At 34.2% G+C, this 17,854-nt stretch overlaps 1 protein-coding gene across 1 annotated transcript in view; it reads right to left on the bottom strand.

Annotated features, from left to right (window-relative positions):
* Nucleotides 1-932: 932 nt before the first annotated feature.
* Nucleotides 933-17,854, bottom strand: part of LOC142354560 (uncharacterized) — a 63,727-nt gene continuing 46,805 nt past the window's right edge. The window contains exons 5-9 of the mRNA XM_075406882.1: nucleotides 16,664-16,823; nucleotides 14,540-14,602; nucleotides 9,068-9,121; nucleotides 3,727-3,783; nucleotides 933-1,119 (exon numbers count right to left, since the gene is read on the bottom strand). Coding sequence (XP_075262997.1) covers nucleotides 933-1,119; nucleotides 3,727-3,783; nucleotides 9,068-9,121; nucleotides 14,540-14,602; nucleotides 16,664-16,823 — 521 coding nt within the window. The remainder of the gene's footprint in view (nucleotides 1,120-3,726; nucleotides 3,784-9,067; nucleotides 9,122-14,539; nucleotides 14,603-16,663; nucleotides 16,824-17,854) is intronic.

Below are 17,854 nucleotides of genomic sequence, written 5' to 3'. Positions count from 1 at the left end.
ATCACAACCATTTTTTAAGGCCAATGGATATATACTTGAGGGTCACATTGGTTTTTGACTATTTAGAGGATTTAGTTCTTTTTTAGCTCCAATTCTGTAATGAATCGGAACTGCAAGGTATTGAAAGAATTTGCTGCTGCTAGCGTGTTTGTTTACCTAACAGAAGAATTTACCTAACCTAGAAATTTTATAATGTAATAAGTTTACCATTAATTATTTTTCCGACACGTAATTACCAAAGTAATCTCTTAGGCGAAAAATTTCTGTTAATATTTTTGTTGAGTTTCTCATAGAATTCAGAATTTTCCATTTTTCTTTTGAGGAAATTGAGATTCGAATAAATTTTTTACCAAGATTCATTCGACTTTAACAAGAACGTCTGACCCATACCCGTTCTGCGTCGAGGACCTCGCGCGGGGAGAAATTGAGACTCTACTAATGTTAATTTGCGCTAGACATACACAGAGAAGAACAAAGTTCATCTAGAATCTCCTTCCGAAAAAAGTCGATATTATTTTAAAAGAAATCTCCGGGGCGGATTGATCTCACAATTAGCAATATAAGGATTTCTCATGAGACTTAAACGCGAATTACTTAAACAAAATCACTTTGCACGCGAGATCATCGACTGATTAGTATTTTTCGGAAACCTAATTCTCCTATAGTTAGTATCTGTTAACCCGGGTTGACCACAATAAAAGAAACTTACCAATCATAAAACGCCATATATGGTTTTTATGGAAACCTACTTAACATACACCGATTATAAAAATTGTTGAGTTTGGCTGGCAAACAGTACAAAGAACCACCCGTAGTTCCAAAACAACGTTTCTATGCATGAAATTTTAAAATTCTCGACTTTACTTATAATTGTCCTTATAATTATAAAATCAAATATAAAATCAATTAAAAAGTCAATTTTAAAATCTCGTTCAATCATCTAAAACAGTTATAGACGAAATACTCAGACGATCATATTCATTCTCCATCATTATCGGAAGTTGATAATTCGAAAAATCCTCCTCAAATATTGGGACCACATACTCCAATGACTGATTACGCTGCATTTGATTCACAAACGAAGTCACCATTAGATGTCTGTTGAGATCCGATGAATTCCTGGAAACAAGATTGCATTATTCTGTTTTACTCCCTAGTTGAGGGAGGTCGGCTTTTTGTAAAAACTATAAACTCAGTAAAAACTGTAGTCCGTATCTGTTTCAATTTATAGCAACGTGTAAGTATACTTTTAAAGCCTTACAGAGTGAGAAGCGAGAGTTTAGGCGGCAATGTTTTTTGATGCTCTTTTACTGGTTTTTTGTCTGATGTTATTGACGTCAAAATCGGTTCGTAATCGTTCAACAATTGTCCAGATAACCTAAAGATAATAAGCCGAAAACAAGCTTAATCGATAGATATCGTGGTTATATTTACTTAAAATTAGGTTAATTGAACGTTTTCGGAACTTTCTACGTATATTAGAACGTTTTATACGCATTTAAGTTCAAATATAAATTCTCAATTCTGATTGGCTAATGAATCGTTCAATTACTACGGAACATCCTCCGGCCCGGAAGAAGATGTTGGGAAAACTGGTACAAGTTTTAAAGCGGGCGGACGAGTAAACCCGTTGACGTGCATAAAACAGAGCAGCGCGCGACGCTATCGGAGCCGTAACGGAGTTCTACAATCCGAGACCCTAGGGTTGATTTCCTCAACTATCCATACCAAGTCACCGGCCGTAAGACCCTAAATATCTAAGACTAACGCGCAAAGGGGTCACAAAAAAGTGCGGAGGGTTATCGCGCTGCGCGAAGGAGTCACAAACAAGGGCGGCGCTTATCGCGCTGAAGAAATAAACAGACAAACATACAAATGAACATGTAAATGCACAAGAAAGGAGGAAACAGAGAGGACTGGGGGGTTAATGTGCTGCAGCCCAGTAGTTTTTATACCCTCAGTAGCAAACTATGTGTTGTTTTATAGCTCAATTTTATGTAGCACGTGGACCTGGGTGGTGGCATATATGAAAACTAAGCTGAGTCTGTGTGTATATGTTTGTGTATGTTTGCGTGTGTGTATGTTTGTGTATGTATGTGCGTGTGTGTGTATGTGTTTGTACGTGTGTGTGGGTGTGTTTGTGTGTGTGTGTGTGTGTTTGGTTGACTTGAACTTTTGCGTGATCTAAATGTTTGAAGCAGCGGAACTTTTTGTCCACAATTTGAAGCAGCGGAACTTAATTAACGCCAGTTAACGACTTAGTCAAATCAGAAGTGCCTCATATGCTGGTTATATATTTTTCACTCTAATTCTTAGCTGTGGTCTATATAAGACCTAATAAATTTATTTGAAGAGCCTTTAATGTAACCTATGGCTTTTGAAACGTTCGCTTATTTCAACTTTGTGGGACACGCTATAGAAATCTTGAGACGTAATGCAAAAGTTGACATACAGTAAGTCCCATAAAGTTGTGTGTGCGTTTGTGTAAGTTTGTGTGTATGTGCGCGTGTGTGTGTGTGTGTATGTGCGTGTGTGTATGTGCGTGTGTGTGTATGGGCTTGTGTGTATGTGTGTATGTGCATGTGTGTGGGTGTGTATGTGTCTGTATGTGCGCGTGCGTGAATGTGTGTATGTGTGTGTGTGCGTTTGTGTGTGCTTGTGTTTGTGTGTGGCTGAGTGGGTTCCGCAATAAAAACAATGAGATGTAGTCGCTAAAGAATGATTTTCTACAGAAAATGGTTGCAATTGTTGCGTTTTTCTCCGGTGAAACCATATTTGGCCACTAAGCTGTGCTTCTCTGCTTGCTGTTGTGAGTCTGTGGTATATTTGGTGTGGTGAGTGTGTGTGTGTGTGTGTGTGTCATTTTTTTGACAAATAATAGTTTTTTTCAAAAATTTCAATTCTATTGGAAGGAGTTTTTGAAGAGTTTTTAGATGTGTATATTTACATTGGAATCAAAAAGAAGACTTCTTTGGGGCTGTAATCAAATGAGAGAAGCAATTCTAAAATGACCGTAACTCATAAAAACGTAAGCTGTCAGAATGACAAAAAGTAGTTACTTAGTTAATCTTTTAAAAAATTCAACATTTTTTCCGGCGAAAGATGTAACTATAAACAACACAAAAACACGACTTTGAAAAGAATACTTTTGATCGAGAATGGGATAGCTATTTATTAACTCACTCATGTATTTTGCAAAAAAAAATTGTTCAAAAAACCATTAACTCTTTTGCAACTAATTTGAAGAAATTTTATGCTTTCAAGCTCTGTTGTTCCATCTGAGTTACATTAAAATATGGCTCATCAAATGAGCTCTTGTTGAATTCTGTTTTTGTACAATGGACTTTAAAAACAGTTTAGTTTGTAATGTATAGAAACTAAGAATTGATGGTACTATTCAAAGTATTCAAGATCATTTTGAGAATTTTTGATCCCATGTAAGTCCCTCCAACCTATCTAACCTAACCCCTCCACCAACTAGCCTCCCCCAACACCACTCCATCTACCCCCCCCCCACCTCCCCCCCCCCCAACTACCCCCTACTTGCCAACATTTCTCACTGAAAATTGATTTTATCCCACTGATATCGTTTCTTTAATTTTTTTTTTCAAATTTCTGAAATAGGTGGGGTTAGACAAGAGTTTTATTGCACGACTGTTCGAGTTGTTTCCGATTTTCTACCGGCTTTGTTTTCTCTTCCTGTTATTTTTTAACCAGATGTCTTACCCGTTCCAAGCGGCTTGTTGTCTTAAGTAGTCTCTTGCACTCTCTTCATCGATTGGTCTGAAGCGAAAATTTGTTCATTCTTAAGGCGAAAAAAATCGGTTTGTGAATTCGAGTGCTTTTTTATTTAAATTCATCAATGAAATGTGCTTTACTCTGCTGAAGTGTTATGCAAAAAAATTTGTGCATTTGTTTTATCCATGCACAAAATAATATTAGCTAGCTGTAATTTGCATTTCGACTAATATTAAGAAATAATCGATTACTATAAAACTACTGTAAATTTCTCTTATGATGATCAAGATGAACAGTTTTCTTTAAATGCCCCGAATCCATTTTTTGCTAAAAATTGGGAATAATTTGTTGAGTATTTGGCAATTTTATTGAAATTGGCACCAAATATGTTGTTTTGGCCCGTTTTGTCCCACTTGTCTGGAAAGAAAGACCTAAAATTCCAGGGCACAATTTTCTTATAAAACATAAGAGCTGTTTTTACCTTTACACCTTGAGAAAGTGTTCTGAAAAAAATTCCCGACTGGTGGCAAATATAAACAAATACTAATACAACGAAGCTCGCTAATGTGTGCAATGTCTGTAATTGTCGACCGAATGAGGAACAGAAAGAAAACCCCAAATTTTCAAGTATTTTCAAGAGAACTTTGGTGAATGAACAAAAAGATTGCTTCCAAGGCATGAAACTCAGTGTAGTAAAAAACGGCATTAGATTGATGATATCTGCCATTATAAAGCAAACGAGTCAAGACGGACACCGAAATCAAACAACAATAACAACAAATGTTAATTACATCCAAAACTTTATGTCCATTTCGATGAACTATCGAGCTTTGATTTTCAGTGAACGTTGGGATAACTTCCGTTGCTGTCTTCCCTTTTCCCGTAAACTTTGCTATTTTTTCTCTAGATCTTTTATCTAAAACATTTTAAAAAATTCATTATAATTCAGTTTTACCTCGAGAGATACAAAAAATTTGCTTAATCGTTGAATCCAGTTTGCTAAAAACTGAGATTGAAATTTTGAGTATACGGTAATTTTATTGAAATTTGCACCAGATAGTCTGTTGTGGTCCATTTTGCCGCACTTGTCCGGAAAGAAAGACCTAAAAGTTCATGGCACAGTTTTTTAATAAAACATGAGAGCTGTTTTTACTTCTACGCCCTTAGAAAGTGTTTTGAAACATTTCCCGGACTGGTGGCTAATTTAAAATTATACTCAAACAATGAGGCTCGTTAATGTGTTCAATGTCTTTTATTGTCGACCAAATGGGGAACAGACAGAAAACCCCCAAAATATTCAAGTAATTTTCAAAAAAAAAATTGGTTAATAAACAAAACGATCGCTTCCAAGGCCAGAAACTCAGTGTAGTAAAAAAACACATCAGATTGATGAGATCTGCCTTTATAAAGAAAAACGAGTCAAAACGGACAGCAAAATTAAACAACAACAACAATTATTAATCACATCAAAAACATGTAATTGCCAAACAAATAACTTGTAGCCAAAAAAACTTGTAATTCACACAAAAAGGTATGGGACCAGTCCATAAAAAACAAATAACCAAACGAAGCCAAGCAAATGACTTTTAATTCACAAGAAAAGATATGGGACCAGTCCATAAAAACGCTCGGTAACAATTGTACAAAACAGAATAGAAACAGCAAAGTTAAAAGTTCGCTTATATTTTTTTAAAAAATTTGTTTCAAAAAAAAATGGAAACAATTAGATATCAACTGAAATCATCCAAAAGATTTATGATCAATTTTTATCAATAATCATTTTTTGCGGTTACACAAAGAACAACATACAGAGACAACAATCAAAGTTCAATTAAAACATGAGAGAAAACGCTGTCGAAGCTGTAGAGCCATTTTTGGCCCTCAAAATATGTTTGATTGCGCCTTCTTTGAACGTCAATAATGTGATATGTGACCTCTGATTAATGTGGCTTGGTAACAAGTAGACAAAAAAGTAAAATTTTTGTTTTTTTTGAAAAAAAGAAATAGTTTCAAAATCATGAATGAACATGAATACAAATGAAAAAAAATTACAAATGAAAAAAATACAAGAATGAAAACAATTAAATATATTTGTTTATTTGTCCAAAGGAGGCCCTTGAGACTTGTAATTATTCGCAAAATGTCTTATCTCTACAAGAAAAACGTCAAATATGACAAAAATCGAGAATTGCTTCACCTTCTTTTGCTAAAAACCTTGGTGGAAGACAAGAAAAAAATACCGAAGTCTTTAAAAACATTAGATTTTGTACACTTTGACCTTGCTTTGACGCAAACAATGTCACATAAGACCTGTAGTCAAGAAGACTAGGTGATAATTAGACAGTAAAACTACAAAAAAAAGTAAAGAAGTTTTTTTCTGAAAAGAATTGTTTCCAAAGTCATGAAACCCATCAGCTATCTACTAAAATTAGAAAATCGGCTCATCTATTCCTCCATAAATATACAATGAGACCTGTCATTATCCCGGAAATTTCGTACAATTAAAAAGGCAAAGTAATAACGACAGTTAGAGACAAAAGCAAGAAAATCCAATCAAAATCTTATAGAAAGTGGTCTCGATTCCGTTAAAACCATGATCTATACCTTTCAAGATTTTGATATTTTCAATTTTGCTGAATTCTGACCGCCAAAACCAGAATAAAAGCACTGTCGATAATGTGATAATGTGACAAAAAGATAGAAACGCGAGAAATGGGCAATTGCCTAAAATAAAAAAAATTGTAAAATCTAGTTGTGTCAAATACAGAAAACCATAACGTACGGCTAAAAACACCAATAAGGACTATATTTTAATTCAATAAAAAAAGAAACATTCCTTCTTTACCGACACTAAGCTACAAGTGAACCACAATAAGGAAAAATTAGCGGCAAAGTTCAGTAAGCCAGTGTTCATTTAAATACCAATTTTTTTAAATGTCAAAACGACCAAAAGCGTTCGAATTAAAAAAAGTACATTAATTTTGGAGCTGTTTATTTCAGGAACCTATTGAACCTATCCAACCGTGAGCTATGATTTGAATTGTTCTCTTCTTTAATCAATATAATAGAAGTCATTTTTACTCTTGGAACTATTTTTTGATTTTAAGAGTCCAAGATTAGTACTTAACTGGCCTTGCTAATGCTGGTCTTCCAACAGGAACACTTAACTTTTTTCGATTGTAATAGATATAGATAAATTGATAGTTAAAAATTATATATAAATGCTGCAATTTTGATAATTATAAAGTAAAGTTAGCAGAAAACGGCAAATATTTAATTACAGAGCACTTTGAATGGAAGTTGAAGTAAGACTAGCCCCCTTTTGGAGTTTCCGAAGATTGTGTTAGTGGTTTATGGGTGTGTATTTTCGGCAAATTTAATCAAAGTGTGACCATGTTGTATAACCTTTGACCTCTTTTCAACCGTGCTGCATGACCTTTTGATATTCTTCAATTTTAGTTTCACCAAAAACACAAAACATGGACTTTAGAGAAAGGCACAAACAAACTTCATTTAAAATTCTAGATGATAACTTTTTTTTCTAAATTTATCTCAATTTAGTTTTTAAAAAAAATGGAAATTTTTGAGTTTTTGTTCCCTTATTCGTAGTGTTTTTGGGCTTTGTCTGGATAATGACAAGTTGCGACGTGTTTTCCAATTAGACCCAAACAAACCTGTTTAATTTTTTGCAGTTGATAGTTTTTGCTTCTCTTGACTTCATCAACTTGAAGTCTAATAAAGGAATATTTGTAGTATAGAGAACTTTTGTAATCAACATGTTGTCTAAAGGGAAAAATTGAGCCTAGCCCTTATTTCTTGCTTTTACATGTCAGTTCACATAGTTTTGCTTGAATAAAGCCTGGAGTTTTTCGGGCAAACAATTATTAAAACTTTTTAATGTTTACAGTTGATATCTTTTGGTTTTCATGACTTGATTTTCACTAACTTCAGTTTCATAAAAATTAGTGAAACTTAAGATTCTTGAACTGATTTGATGTTCTTTTTGCTGTCTCTTTTGCTTAAGGCTTTCCTTTGAGATATTGACAAAATTAAAACCATCTCATTCGGATTTCTGCCAGTCTTTTAAAATCCATCTAGTTTTGGAATAACAAAGTTTAGACAAAATTCAATAGCACGAAACAACAACATCATTACCGAGGCTCGTTTTCATAACTAGCTTTTCATATCATTTTCAGCGCACAAAAATTTACTGAAAATTGACGTTCTTTGTGGAATGATAATCAGCAAAAATCTTATTAATTTGATGATTGCTGCATATTTAGGCACAAAAGGAAAAGATCCCAAATAACTAATCAACAATCTTTGATCACAAGCAATCATGTTCTGGAATCCCATTCGACTACAATAATCAAATTTTCGAGGTAAATAAAATAGCCACAAAAATCCCAACTTATTAAACCCAACCTACATTAACAAATTCCTGGAAAGAACGAACAGCGAAAATGCATTAACTTATGGATAAATTTTTAAACTAGTTTTGATTGATCAATTTCCTGAATAACTAAGCCATGTTAAAATTACGGCTCCAATTTAGTAAATCTTTAATGAACTTCAATTTTCTATCTCAGCCGATTTTAATTCCATATACGAAAGGATTGGTCTTTCCTCAAGTGAACTGTTTCTTTTCGCAGAAAGTCATTCAGAGACGCAAAAGCATTAAATTTAAAAAAAATCAATCAAATTCTTAAAACCGAGTGCAGCAAAAAACTTAGAAAGTAAGCATGAAAAACGTAAAAAAATATTAAGACTGAGTGAGATAGTACGTCTATGTATAAGTTAGAGAATTCTGTCGCCCGAGGGACTTAGTGCCCTGACACGAGGGTGCTTACGTTTTTTTGGCAACACAGACTAAAAACTGACATTTTTGCTAGTGCGAGAGGGTGACTAAATAGGGCGAGCGAAAATTACTTTCTGACAAATTTATATTACCACGTTTTTTTCCACGAGAATTTTCAGGACTTCATCGCAAACTAATTTACTGGCTATTTTTTTTACCCGTCAGTCTCTAGATAAAACATAAACCAACTAATGTCAGTGGGAAAAATTGGTCTCAAATGACAGGCGGCTCAATTTAATTCAGGGGCTGTAGCCTCGATGGAATTTTCTTTATGAGTGTAAAAATATCAGACGACGGCAGGCTTCGAACACCGACCTCCTGAGGCCGATTCCTTCACCTCGACGGAGGTATTAACCACCCGGCTATCATGGCCCTGTCACTGTCTCTCCGACAATTGGTTTTTTTTTAACAAAAAAATGTGAGAGCAATTGAAATCAATTAAAAATCAAGACGTACACAAACGGAACATACCTGCGTTGTTCTCCGACAATTCTGTTTATGTAATCTGGAGCGCTGGTCACTGTGCTAAATAAAAATTAATTCTGAACATAACAGTCATTTGTAGATTATTAGGCATTAAGTGTGATTTCTACTACTGCATGTGGGTTAACGAACCCGAGCGTAATAGACATTCAGCACTGCACCATTTTATCACCAAAGTATTTTGACGATTCGGTACCGCCTAATTGAATCCTAAAGGTATCTTATACATCATATATATTTTCAGTTGAAACACGGATACGTCTTTTCTTCTGAAAATAGATTTGATATGATGTTTTGTGTTTTTCAAAATGTTCATAGAATTTGCTTCATGAAAAATAACGAAAAATTTTAAATGAAAATGTAAAATTTTGGATGTTGCACCAGAGGCATGACAAAAGCCAGTTAGACCGTTGAAAACAAGGTTCAGCAAGTTAAACCAAGCAGATAAGAGTTAAATTCCTGACAAAACCTGTTGAATTTAACGAAAACAGAATATCGCATCCGCGACCCAAGTCGGTCTGGCCAATACCTGTCTTGGGTCGCGGACTTCATCCTGGGGAATTAGTATTTTTTTCAAGTCCCGAGAGTTATTTTGCAGTTACTTACTGCTATGATATTTTCGCTATTATGATATATTTCAGATGTGGAGATCTTTCAAGAAAAATCTTTCACAACTTTTCCTGAAAACTGCGCGCAGAACTGAATTGACAATGTGGATTCCCTTTTCACCCTCACCCTCCCCCCCCCCCCCCCCCCCCCCTCTAATCATACTACATCAATCGACCTACTACAATTAAAAAGAAAACAATTTTTGGGATCGCTTCAGTTTGTGCCCCAACCCCCCCCCCCCTTACCAGCTCAATTAGAGTGCACTGTGATTGCACCGTCCAAGCGCACGTGCGTTACTGGTACATTAGGATTTACCAATTAAAAGAACGTATAATAATAAAAGTAATAATAATAATAATAATAATAATAATAATAATAATAATAATAATAATAATAATAATAATAATAATGAAATTCAGTAAACTTGGTTTCACCAAGCTTAGTAAGTCCCTAACGGGGCTTGAATTTGGTTTTCTCAAACACTGTCCATCCATGGTACAACTTGTAATTTAAATTCTTCTTAGCTAAATCGAATAGATATTCTTTGACGTCTTTTTGGAATTTGTGAGGACTTGAGCATGGGTTATAGTCGGGAAAACCACGCGCCAGTGACATCGAATTGTTGAAGTTTGTAACTCGGTGGAAAAAATTAGATCGGCAACGCGGGCGATTGCATTCCTTTGAGTATAAAAATGTTTTCTAGTTTGATCGTGTTTTCGGATGTCCATTCCGTATTTGCCAAAATTGCTCTGCCTCAAGTCGAAGTTTTCTTGTCAAAATTTTGTTCAAAACTACGAGATCCAACAAGACAAGCTGATATGTGATCGGAAGTAAATTTACTAATCGAAGGCAATTACTGTATTCTTTATCAGTAAAATGACTGTTTGATTGTATCCATTTTAAAAAATTTTCTCTGAAGCCTTTCCATTTGCCTGACAATAGTTTTACTGGCATACCAAACATTTGATCCATAAAACAAGATTGACATTATGTTAGTTTTGACTAGGTTGCATTTAATTGACAATTTTGTTTCACTTGGTGTTGATCTCTTTAGATAAGCAAGCTCCTGATTGTCTTTTAGTAGAAAAAAACTTAAGTGATCATCCATGACAACTTTTCTAAAAAATATATGCCCAGGTCTTTGAGGTGTATTTCCTATGAGATGGTTCTATTGCTGGAAAAACACAAAATTTGTTTGTTTTGAATTTACATAAGGAAAATTGCACGTTTTTAATTTTATCGAAATTGAAGTTTAACCAATTCTCCTTGCTCCAAACAATAGCAATTTCAATATCTCTTTCCAGCTGCATTTTATTGTCTACAGTGTTGACGATTTTTGTGTCATCCGCGTATAAGAAGCGCTCATTGACAATTATTTCGGGTAGGTTGTTTTTATAAACGGAAAAAAGAAACACTGTAAAAATTGACCCTTGAGGCCCACCACAGGTGATTGGTCGAATGTCCAATTTTCCGCAAGATATTACAACTCTCTGCTGTCGATCAGTTAAGTATGACGCAAAAAAACCTCAAGAAGGCACTATCAAATCCCATTCGACATAATTTTAGAAGTATGATATTATAATTGATTGTATCAAAGACCTTGGCTATGTCAAGATATACTGTTATTGGCATCTTGTTTGCTTCAAGTAACTCATAAAACCTGTTGCAGTAGAGAAGCAATTGAGTGATGGATGAACAATTTTTCCTAAAACCATGTTGCTCTCCGCAAAGCTCTTGTTTTAGAAAGATCGGGAACTGTTTATACACCATACGCTCAAATAGTAGTGACAAGGAGCTATGCATTGCAATCGGTCGGTAGTTAGTGATAACTAATTTGCTACCGCTTTTGAAATGGGGTCGTACATGCACTTTTTTCCACAAACTGGGAAACTCACATTAGGGTGAAAGAAATACCAGTTGTTTTCTGAATATGTATCCTTAATCAAGAGTCATAAATCATCAAGAGTTGTTACTCCTAAACAAATTTGATTTTTGACTCCCAAAAAAGATGGTGCCTTAAAAAAATAAAATGCAAATTTAAAGGACAGGGTGTTCACAAATAAAAAAAACACCTACAAAGATGAACGCAAGAACTGTGGTCAGCTTCCAAAGAAAAAGAGACAATACTTACGGAAATGAAACGCTTAAATAAGGACAACGAAAACCTATGGATAAGGATGTGAGTATTGAGATCACGAGAGTGCTCTTTGGAAAGAAAAAATTGAAATAATTATGAACTATAAGATGAGTTAAAAAACCGAAAAAGACGAAGCAGAGAAGCTAAAGAAAGAAAATGATTGATTTCAGAGAAGAAGGGAAAAAAGCAAGACTGGAGTTGTCGGGTGGTAACTGTGCCACTAACATTAGGCAGTTGGAACTGCTACGAACACGAATTGACAGTGTCTAATTCTTAGTTGTTACCGCGGAAAAACCGCAAAGCCAATTTCAGAAAAAAAATCACGAAGGAGGGTGGTTTTTGGTAATTTTTGAATCTCTTTCCCATATTTTCAAAACAGTTGGTACTGTTAGCCTAATTTCTATTCCTATTCTAATTACAGGTACCGGTGTACAACTTATCTTTTACAAAATTTTAATACTGCACTTGGACGGGCCATTTCAGAGAAGTTAGAGGTGTAACAACCCAAGTTTCTGGAGAGTTATTTCGCTTAGTTTGTTTCCATTTGCTAGCGTGGCAGTTAAGAGCTCGTTTGTCGTTCTCAATTAGTTCAATAAGTTTATACAAATCAGATACTGAAGGCTTATGGGCAATATGTGGCGCAAACCCCAAGAAGAGGACAAACGTTCAATGCCAGATTGTATATAATTCTCAATAACACTCTTCTGATTTCTGACTCAATATTAAGCCGGCTTTCAAATAATTTCTCTAAATTCGATTCTTACTAAAAGCAAAAATTAGAAAACAGGATGAATGTAAAAAAACTTTAAATATTGAGACTTAGATTTTTCTTACAACCTTTTTTTGGTAAAGCACAAGTCAAGCTCATGCACTTAAAAGGAATTGAGGTTAAATAAAATCAACGGGTATGGTTGTTAAAACACCACAAAAGTATTAAATAGTGATGAAACTCAGCCCAGGTACGCGTAAACTATTGAACTGTTTTTTATCACAAAAAGAGCTCGATGAGGCAGCTAAAAAAGATCTTTAATTAAGCTGATGTTCAGCTGAAAAAGTAAAAACATTTTTCAAGAAATCATTAAGCATGTTTCGTTTGTGCCATAAAACTTGTTTGGGTACTAAATTATAATTTTGTAGAGCGTAGTATAGGTTCAAAAACGTTTTTTGTATTTTTGAAGAGTTTTCTTAGAAGTCAAAGTTGGTTTAAAGAAACATTACATCCGAAAAGCTGATGCAAATATCAATTTGTGGGCTAATTCATCTGCAGAGCCTTTCAAAGAGCAGCATAACGATTTAAGTGATTGTTTTGTCGTGTTGCTGTGCCAAAATTAATAAATAAAATAGCATTTTCTGAAAATGAGTGTTGGGTTCAAGCGCCCAGTGGTCCAAGATTTAGTTGTCTTAGGCTCAGTCGCCAAATATTGCACACCAAAGTAATAATAATAACAAATTGTTTCCTGGTGCCACAAATACAAGCATCATGGATTATATAAGGTTTTGTTATAGCGAAATGTAGCACGAGAGAGGACACTATTAGATCGTTTGGTCCGTTTTCAAGTGCCTATTTCACTGGAGGTTGAATTCTAACTATGACTGCTCATGCAGATCTTTATTTTATGTTTTAAAAAAATATATTTTAAAATAGAAAAAAGTATACTGAGAGGTGATAAAAACACATTACGTCATCCTCCTCTCTAACTTTTTGTTGCTAGTCAGTTCATCCATTGGAATGAGAAACATGTGGTTGGTATCATTAACTAAACTTATCAATTTATACTAGAATACCGCTCTTTGACCCATTATTAGGATTGAAACAAAGCCGTTAACCAGCTGAAACGAAACCATTAATAATGAGCGTAGAAGGCAGTAATTTAATCAGCTTAATTTTCAAGTGTGCAAGCGTTTGTATAGCTGACCGACGATGAAAATTACATCAGTAATGTTTATACTGCTTTTAAAAAAAACATGTTCATTTTTAATATAATTTTGATATCAAAAATATATTACGCTAAAATCAGAGTTTCAACGATATTTTCCATAACGTTTAAACAAAAACAAAAAGATTTTTAGCATATTCGTTCTTTGATATCAAAGTTATATCAAAAATGAACATTTTTTCATACTCTTTCTTCTCTTACCTGCATGTACCATCTACACATTAGTTATGTCATGTGTTCTATATTAATAATAGCTGTTATTGACCATTTGAGGCAATAGAAATTTTCAAAATGTCATTGACGTAAAAGACAGCAATAATACAGGATAGCAAAAGTATTGTATGTTCAGTCTTATAATTCTCATTGGGAGTATCAAAGTATACAAAAATAACGCACATCTTTAAATTATTGATAGTTAATCATTTGTCATTTTCAATCTGCATTTTAGAAACATGATCATTATCAAGTAAATGATCAAATCCGGAAAAAAAGTAAGACGAAATAAAGCAACTTTATTGCTTGCTTTTGAAGGTTAGGAGATTTATCTATCTTTTGAGCAGAATTGGTTATTTGTTTTCGTTGTCCAATTCGAGCGGGATTCAGTTTGATTAGATCTCTTCTAGACAAACCTCTGCCGCCTCCCGCATAGCGCGCATAGAACTTTTAATATCTGAACTGCAGGCTTGGAAATTTTAACGAGGGTTCCTAGAGTAAACTCAAGGAGGGGGGGGGGGGGGAGGAGGAAAAAGTTCGCGGTTTAAAAAAAGTTTTTTATACCTGTTTTCGTGATCTGGTACTATTATGGGGTTCATGTATACGGACTCTTCAGCAGTCTCCATTCTGAAATAAAAGTTGTATTCTCACTATCCCATTGTGAACTTTTTCCTAGGCTTCAATATTTGGAGCCTTTTCAAAAACTATATGATAAATAATTTCAATTTCAATAGCGAAGTGAAAAAAGAAACCCTGGAAAAATGCACTCTAAAAATTATCCCTATATGCTGATTCACTGCTTACGTTTTGTACTGCTATCGAAATATTTCTCTTTTTGGCATCGAATTTTGGCTTTCCTGTTCGAGGCTTCGATTTTATGAAAAGAGGGTTCTCTACCGAATATCAAAATTGCGAATGGAAAAGAATTCCGTCTTCAGTCTTCGAAATGATTATTTTTATTGAACGCACAATGGTATTGTTGTTCTACACATTATTTATTAATTGGATTCCTTAGTTTTTTTTCGTGGGTAACGTTCATATTAAGAATTGATTAACGTTTGTACGTTATGCACTCAAAGGTAAAGGGCACGTGCCGTTATATAGTCAACCGTTATGTAAAATTTTGGCACATGCCTTTGTGAAAATTTTTTTTGCACAATTAATACCCCAAACCTCTCACCTAGAAAATTTAGATATAACGCAACGTTTCAAAGAAAAAAAGTTGAGAGCAGAAAATGGTTTCATGTTTGTTCAACTATGGCTAAGTTTGCACCTGTGTTATTTATTTGAGAGAGAAAAAAAATGTCTAAATTCTGATCTTGTAACAACTTATATTTAACTGGGTAACTTGGATAAAGTTCATCAAAACAACAATGGAACTTCTGGTAAGTGAAAATTGAGCTGTACTTGAGAATCTTAGAAAGGTGAGAGGAGTAGTGTAGGAATTAATGGGGAAAAAATTGCTTTTGAACTGTGATTTTAATTAGGGTTAGTGTTGCCTCAAAATTTGAAATTTTTCTTTGTTAAACTAAAGGGTGCTAGCTTTTTTTCGCCATTGACTATATTTAAGAACAAATTTAAGAGCATATTTTTCAGTTAGGCGAGCTCTAAAATTTCTAAATGTTGATAAATCTGCTTTTTCATTAATTCCAGGATATTTACACTTTTCAATGACTCCACGGAACATATTAAAAAGATATTGGCTTGTCAGAAGTCAAGGAAAACTTAATATGAATATAATTCCGGTTAAGTCCATGAAATTAATTTTTGCGGTTCAAACGCCCATCGAGTAGCCCAACGAATATTAGCAATCAAGAATGGGTCTTTTGAATTTTGGTATTTATAAGTTAGGTATCAAGCAGAAAAAAAGGAAGAAAATTGCCCAAGATTTGTTTTATATTTCGACTCAATGGAACTGGGTCGTTGGCAAGTGGTTACAAACGAGAGATTTGATAAAAAACTATTTGTCAATTGATGTGTTTTTTCTTCCTACAACTGGACGTTAATTTCATTGAAAAAAATTTTATTGTTTATGTGGTCAAAACTATAAGATGATATAAAAATGTGTGATCAAGGATTGCCAAATTATGACACAAGCTTATCGAAATTGTAAAAAAAAATGCAAATCAATTTTTTTTCGGTTAAAGCTGCTGATTTACGCAAGACAGTATTGGAGATAAATTGATTATTTGCAAAACTCAAAGAGCCAGGATTGAACTTTTCTATGAACGATCCAAAAATAAAACGGTCCAAAATTTTTTAGCGTTTTATGAACAAGTTTTGGACAAGTTTTGTAACAGCATTTTTACGGAGAATTTGTTAGCAGGGATCGGTCCGTAAACATTTTTAATGGCGTTTTATGTTAAGTAGGGAAACCTGAAGGTAAATTACACAATTTTTAAAAATTCAAGCACAGAAACGACGTTTCGGAACTGAAGCTGCCTCTTTAGACTGTTTATCTGCCAATCTCAAAGGTTTCCAAAAAACCTTTCAGATTGCATTTTGTGGTTGGTAAGTTTCTTTTCAGGTGGTCAATCCGGGAATACAAGCACGACATTAAAAATTTGGAACTGTTAGCCTAGTAATATTGATGTATTAATTGTATTAAATTTAAACCTAGCTATTTTAGTATTTTTTTCAAAATGCCTATTCACAAGCATTCATAACGGAAAATATGCAAAAATTTACCTGCTTTGTCTCCTCTCTTTTGACCTTTTGACGTGTTTCACTACTACAATTAATACAATCAGAAAAACAATGACAACGCCCAATCCAATCCCAACGTACAGCCACACAAAAGAAGATCCGCTCCCTTCCCCTGTCTCTTCTTCGTTGTCCGAAACTGTTGCTAAAATAAAATTTTGAAACCTGCTATAAATCTCAATAATTGAAAAAAAATGATTTTAGAATTGAGCAAAGAACTCGCTGCTTCAATTTTTCTGAATTTCAAAAATGTGTCCTGAGCTTTTAAGTAGTGCGTAACAGATCTTTCTTACGGTAGAAGAATTGCCCCTCATGAACTCAGCCATACCGGACAGATTGGCGGAAAATAGCAGCAATTGATTCCCATCACCAAGATGGAGATTAAAAAACATAAAACAAAAACAGATAAAAATTTATTGCTTTCTCGCCAAATACACCAGTTATTTTGATTGCATTTGTTAGTTGGGCTTACTGCTGCATTTCAGTTATCAAATATGTTTTTACCAAACATGAGAGGGCAGCGTACTCGTAGACTAAATGTCTGATGGCCTGGATTCAAAAATCTTTTTTAGATTTCACCTAATCAGTAGGGACAACAAATTTTACGCCAATGTTTTTAGCACTCTAATGTTTTTTCGCCCAATGTGTGGGTGCATCAAACTAAAATCAAATCAACAATGGTGCTTGCGCGAGCATAAATTGGGCTGAATTTGAAAAGATCATCAACCGAAAAGCAACAGAAGGTATCCAGAAGAAAGTATTAAGTGGGGAGAACAAAAGCATATTGTAATAGAAGCCTACTTTTTGTTGAAACGGACTGCAGATACTAGATTTATTAAACCGCTAATCTCTTGTGTCGATTAATAAAATCATGATAACCAAGTTAATTGTCAATTGATTTTGTATTACTTTTAAAATCGGACTTGGCTACTAAAAAAGCATGAATCAAAACAAAATAACGGGCATTTAAAATTAGACTTGATGGGTTTGCACGTTTCTATTTCTGATTTTTGTCTTCAACAGTGACTGAGTTGATTTCAGATTAACGTTGAGCAAAATTAAGAGAAAACGGCAAAAGTAGATGTAAAACGAAATAAAAATACGAATTCAAGGATTAAGAAAAACAGCAGGAAAAGAGTTGATTGTAATTTCAAAAATAATTTTGAGCAAAAAAAT

This window comes from Convolutriloba macropyga, chromosome 15 (genome assembly GCF_964194025.1).
Source record: "Convolutriloba macropyga chromosome 15, txConMacr16.3, whole genome shotgun sequence".
Taxonomy (NCBI): Eukaryota; Metazoa; Xenacoelomorpha; order Acoela; family Convolutidae; genus Convolutriloba; species Convolutriloba macropyga.
Note: the sequence above shows the minus strand (reverse complement) of the source record. Positions and strands in the feature narration are given on the sequence as shown.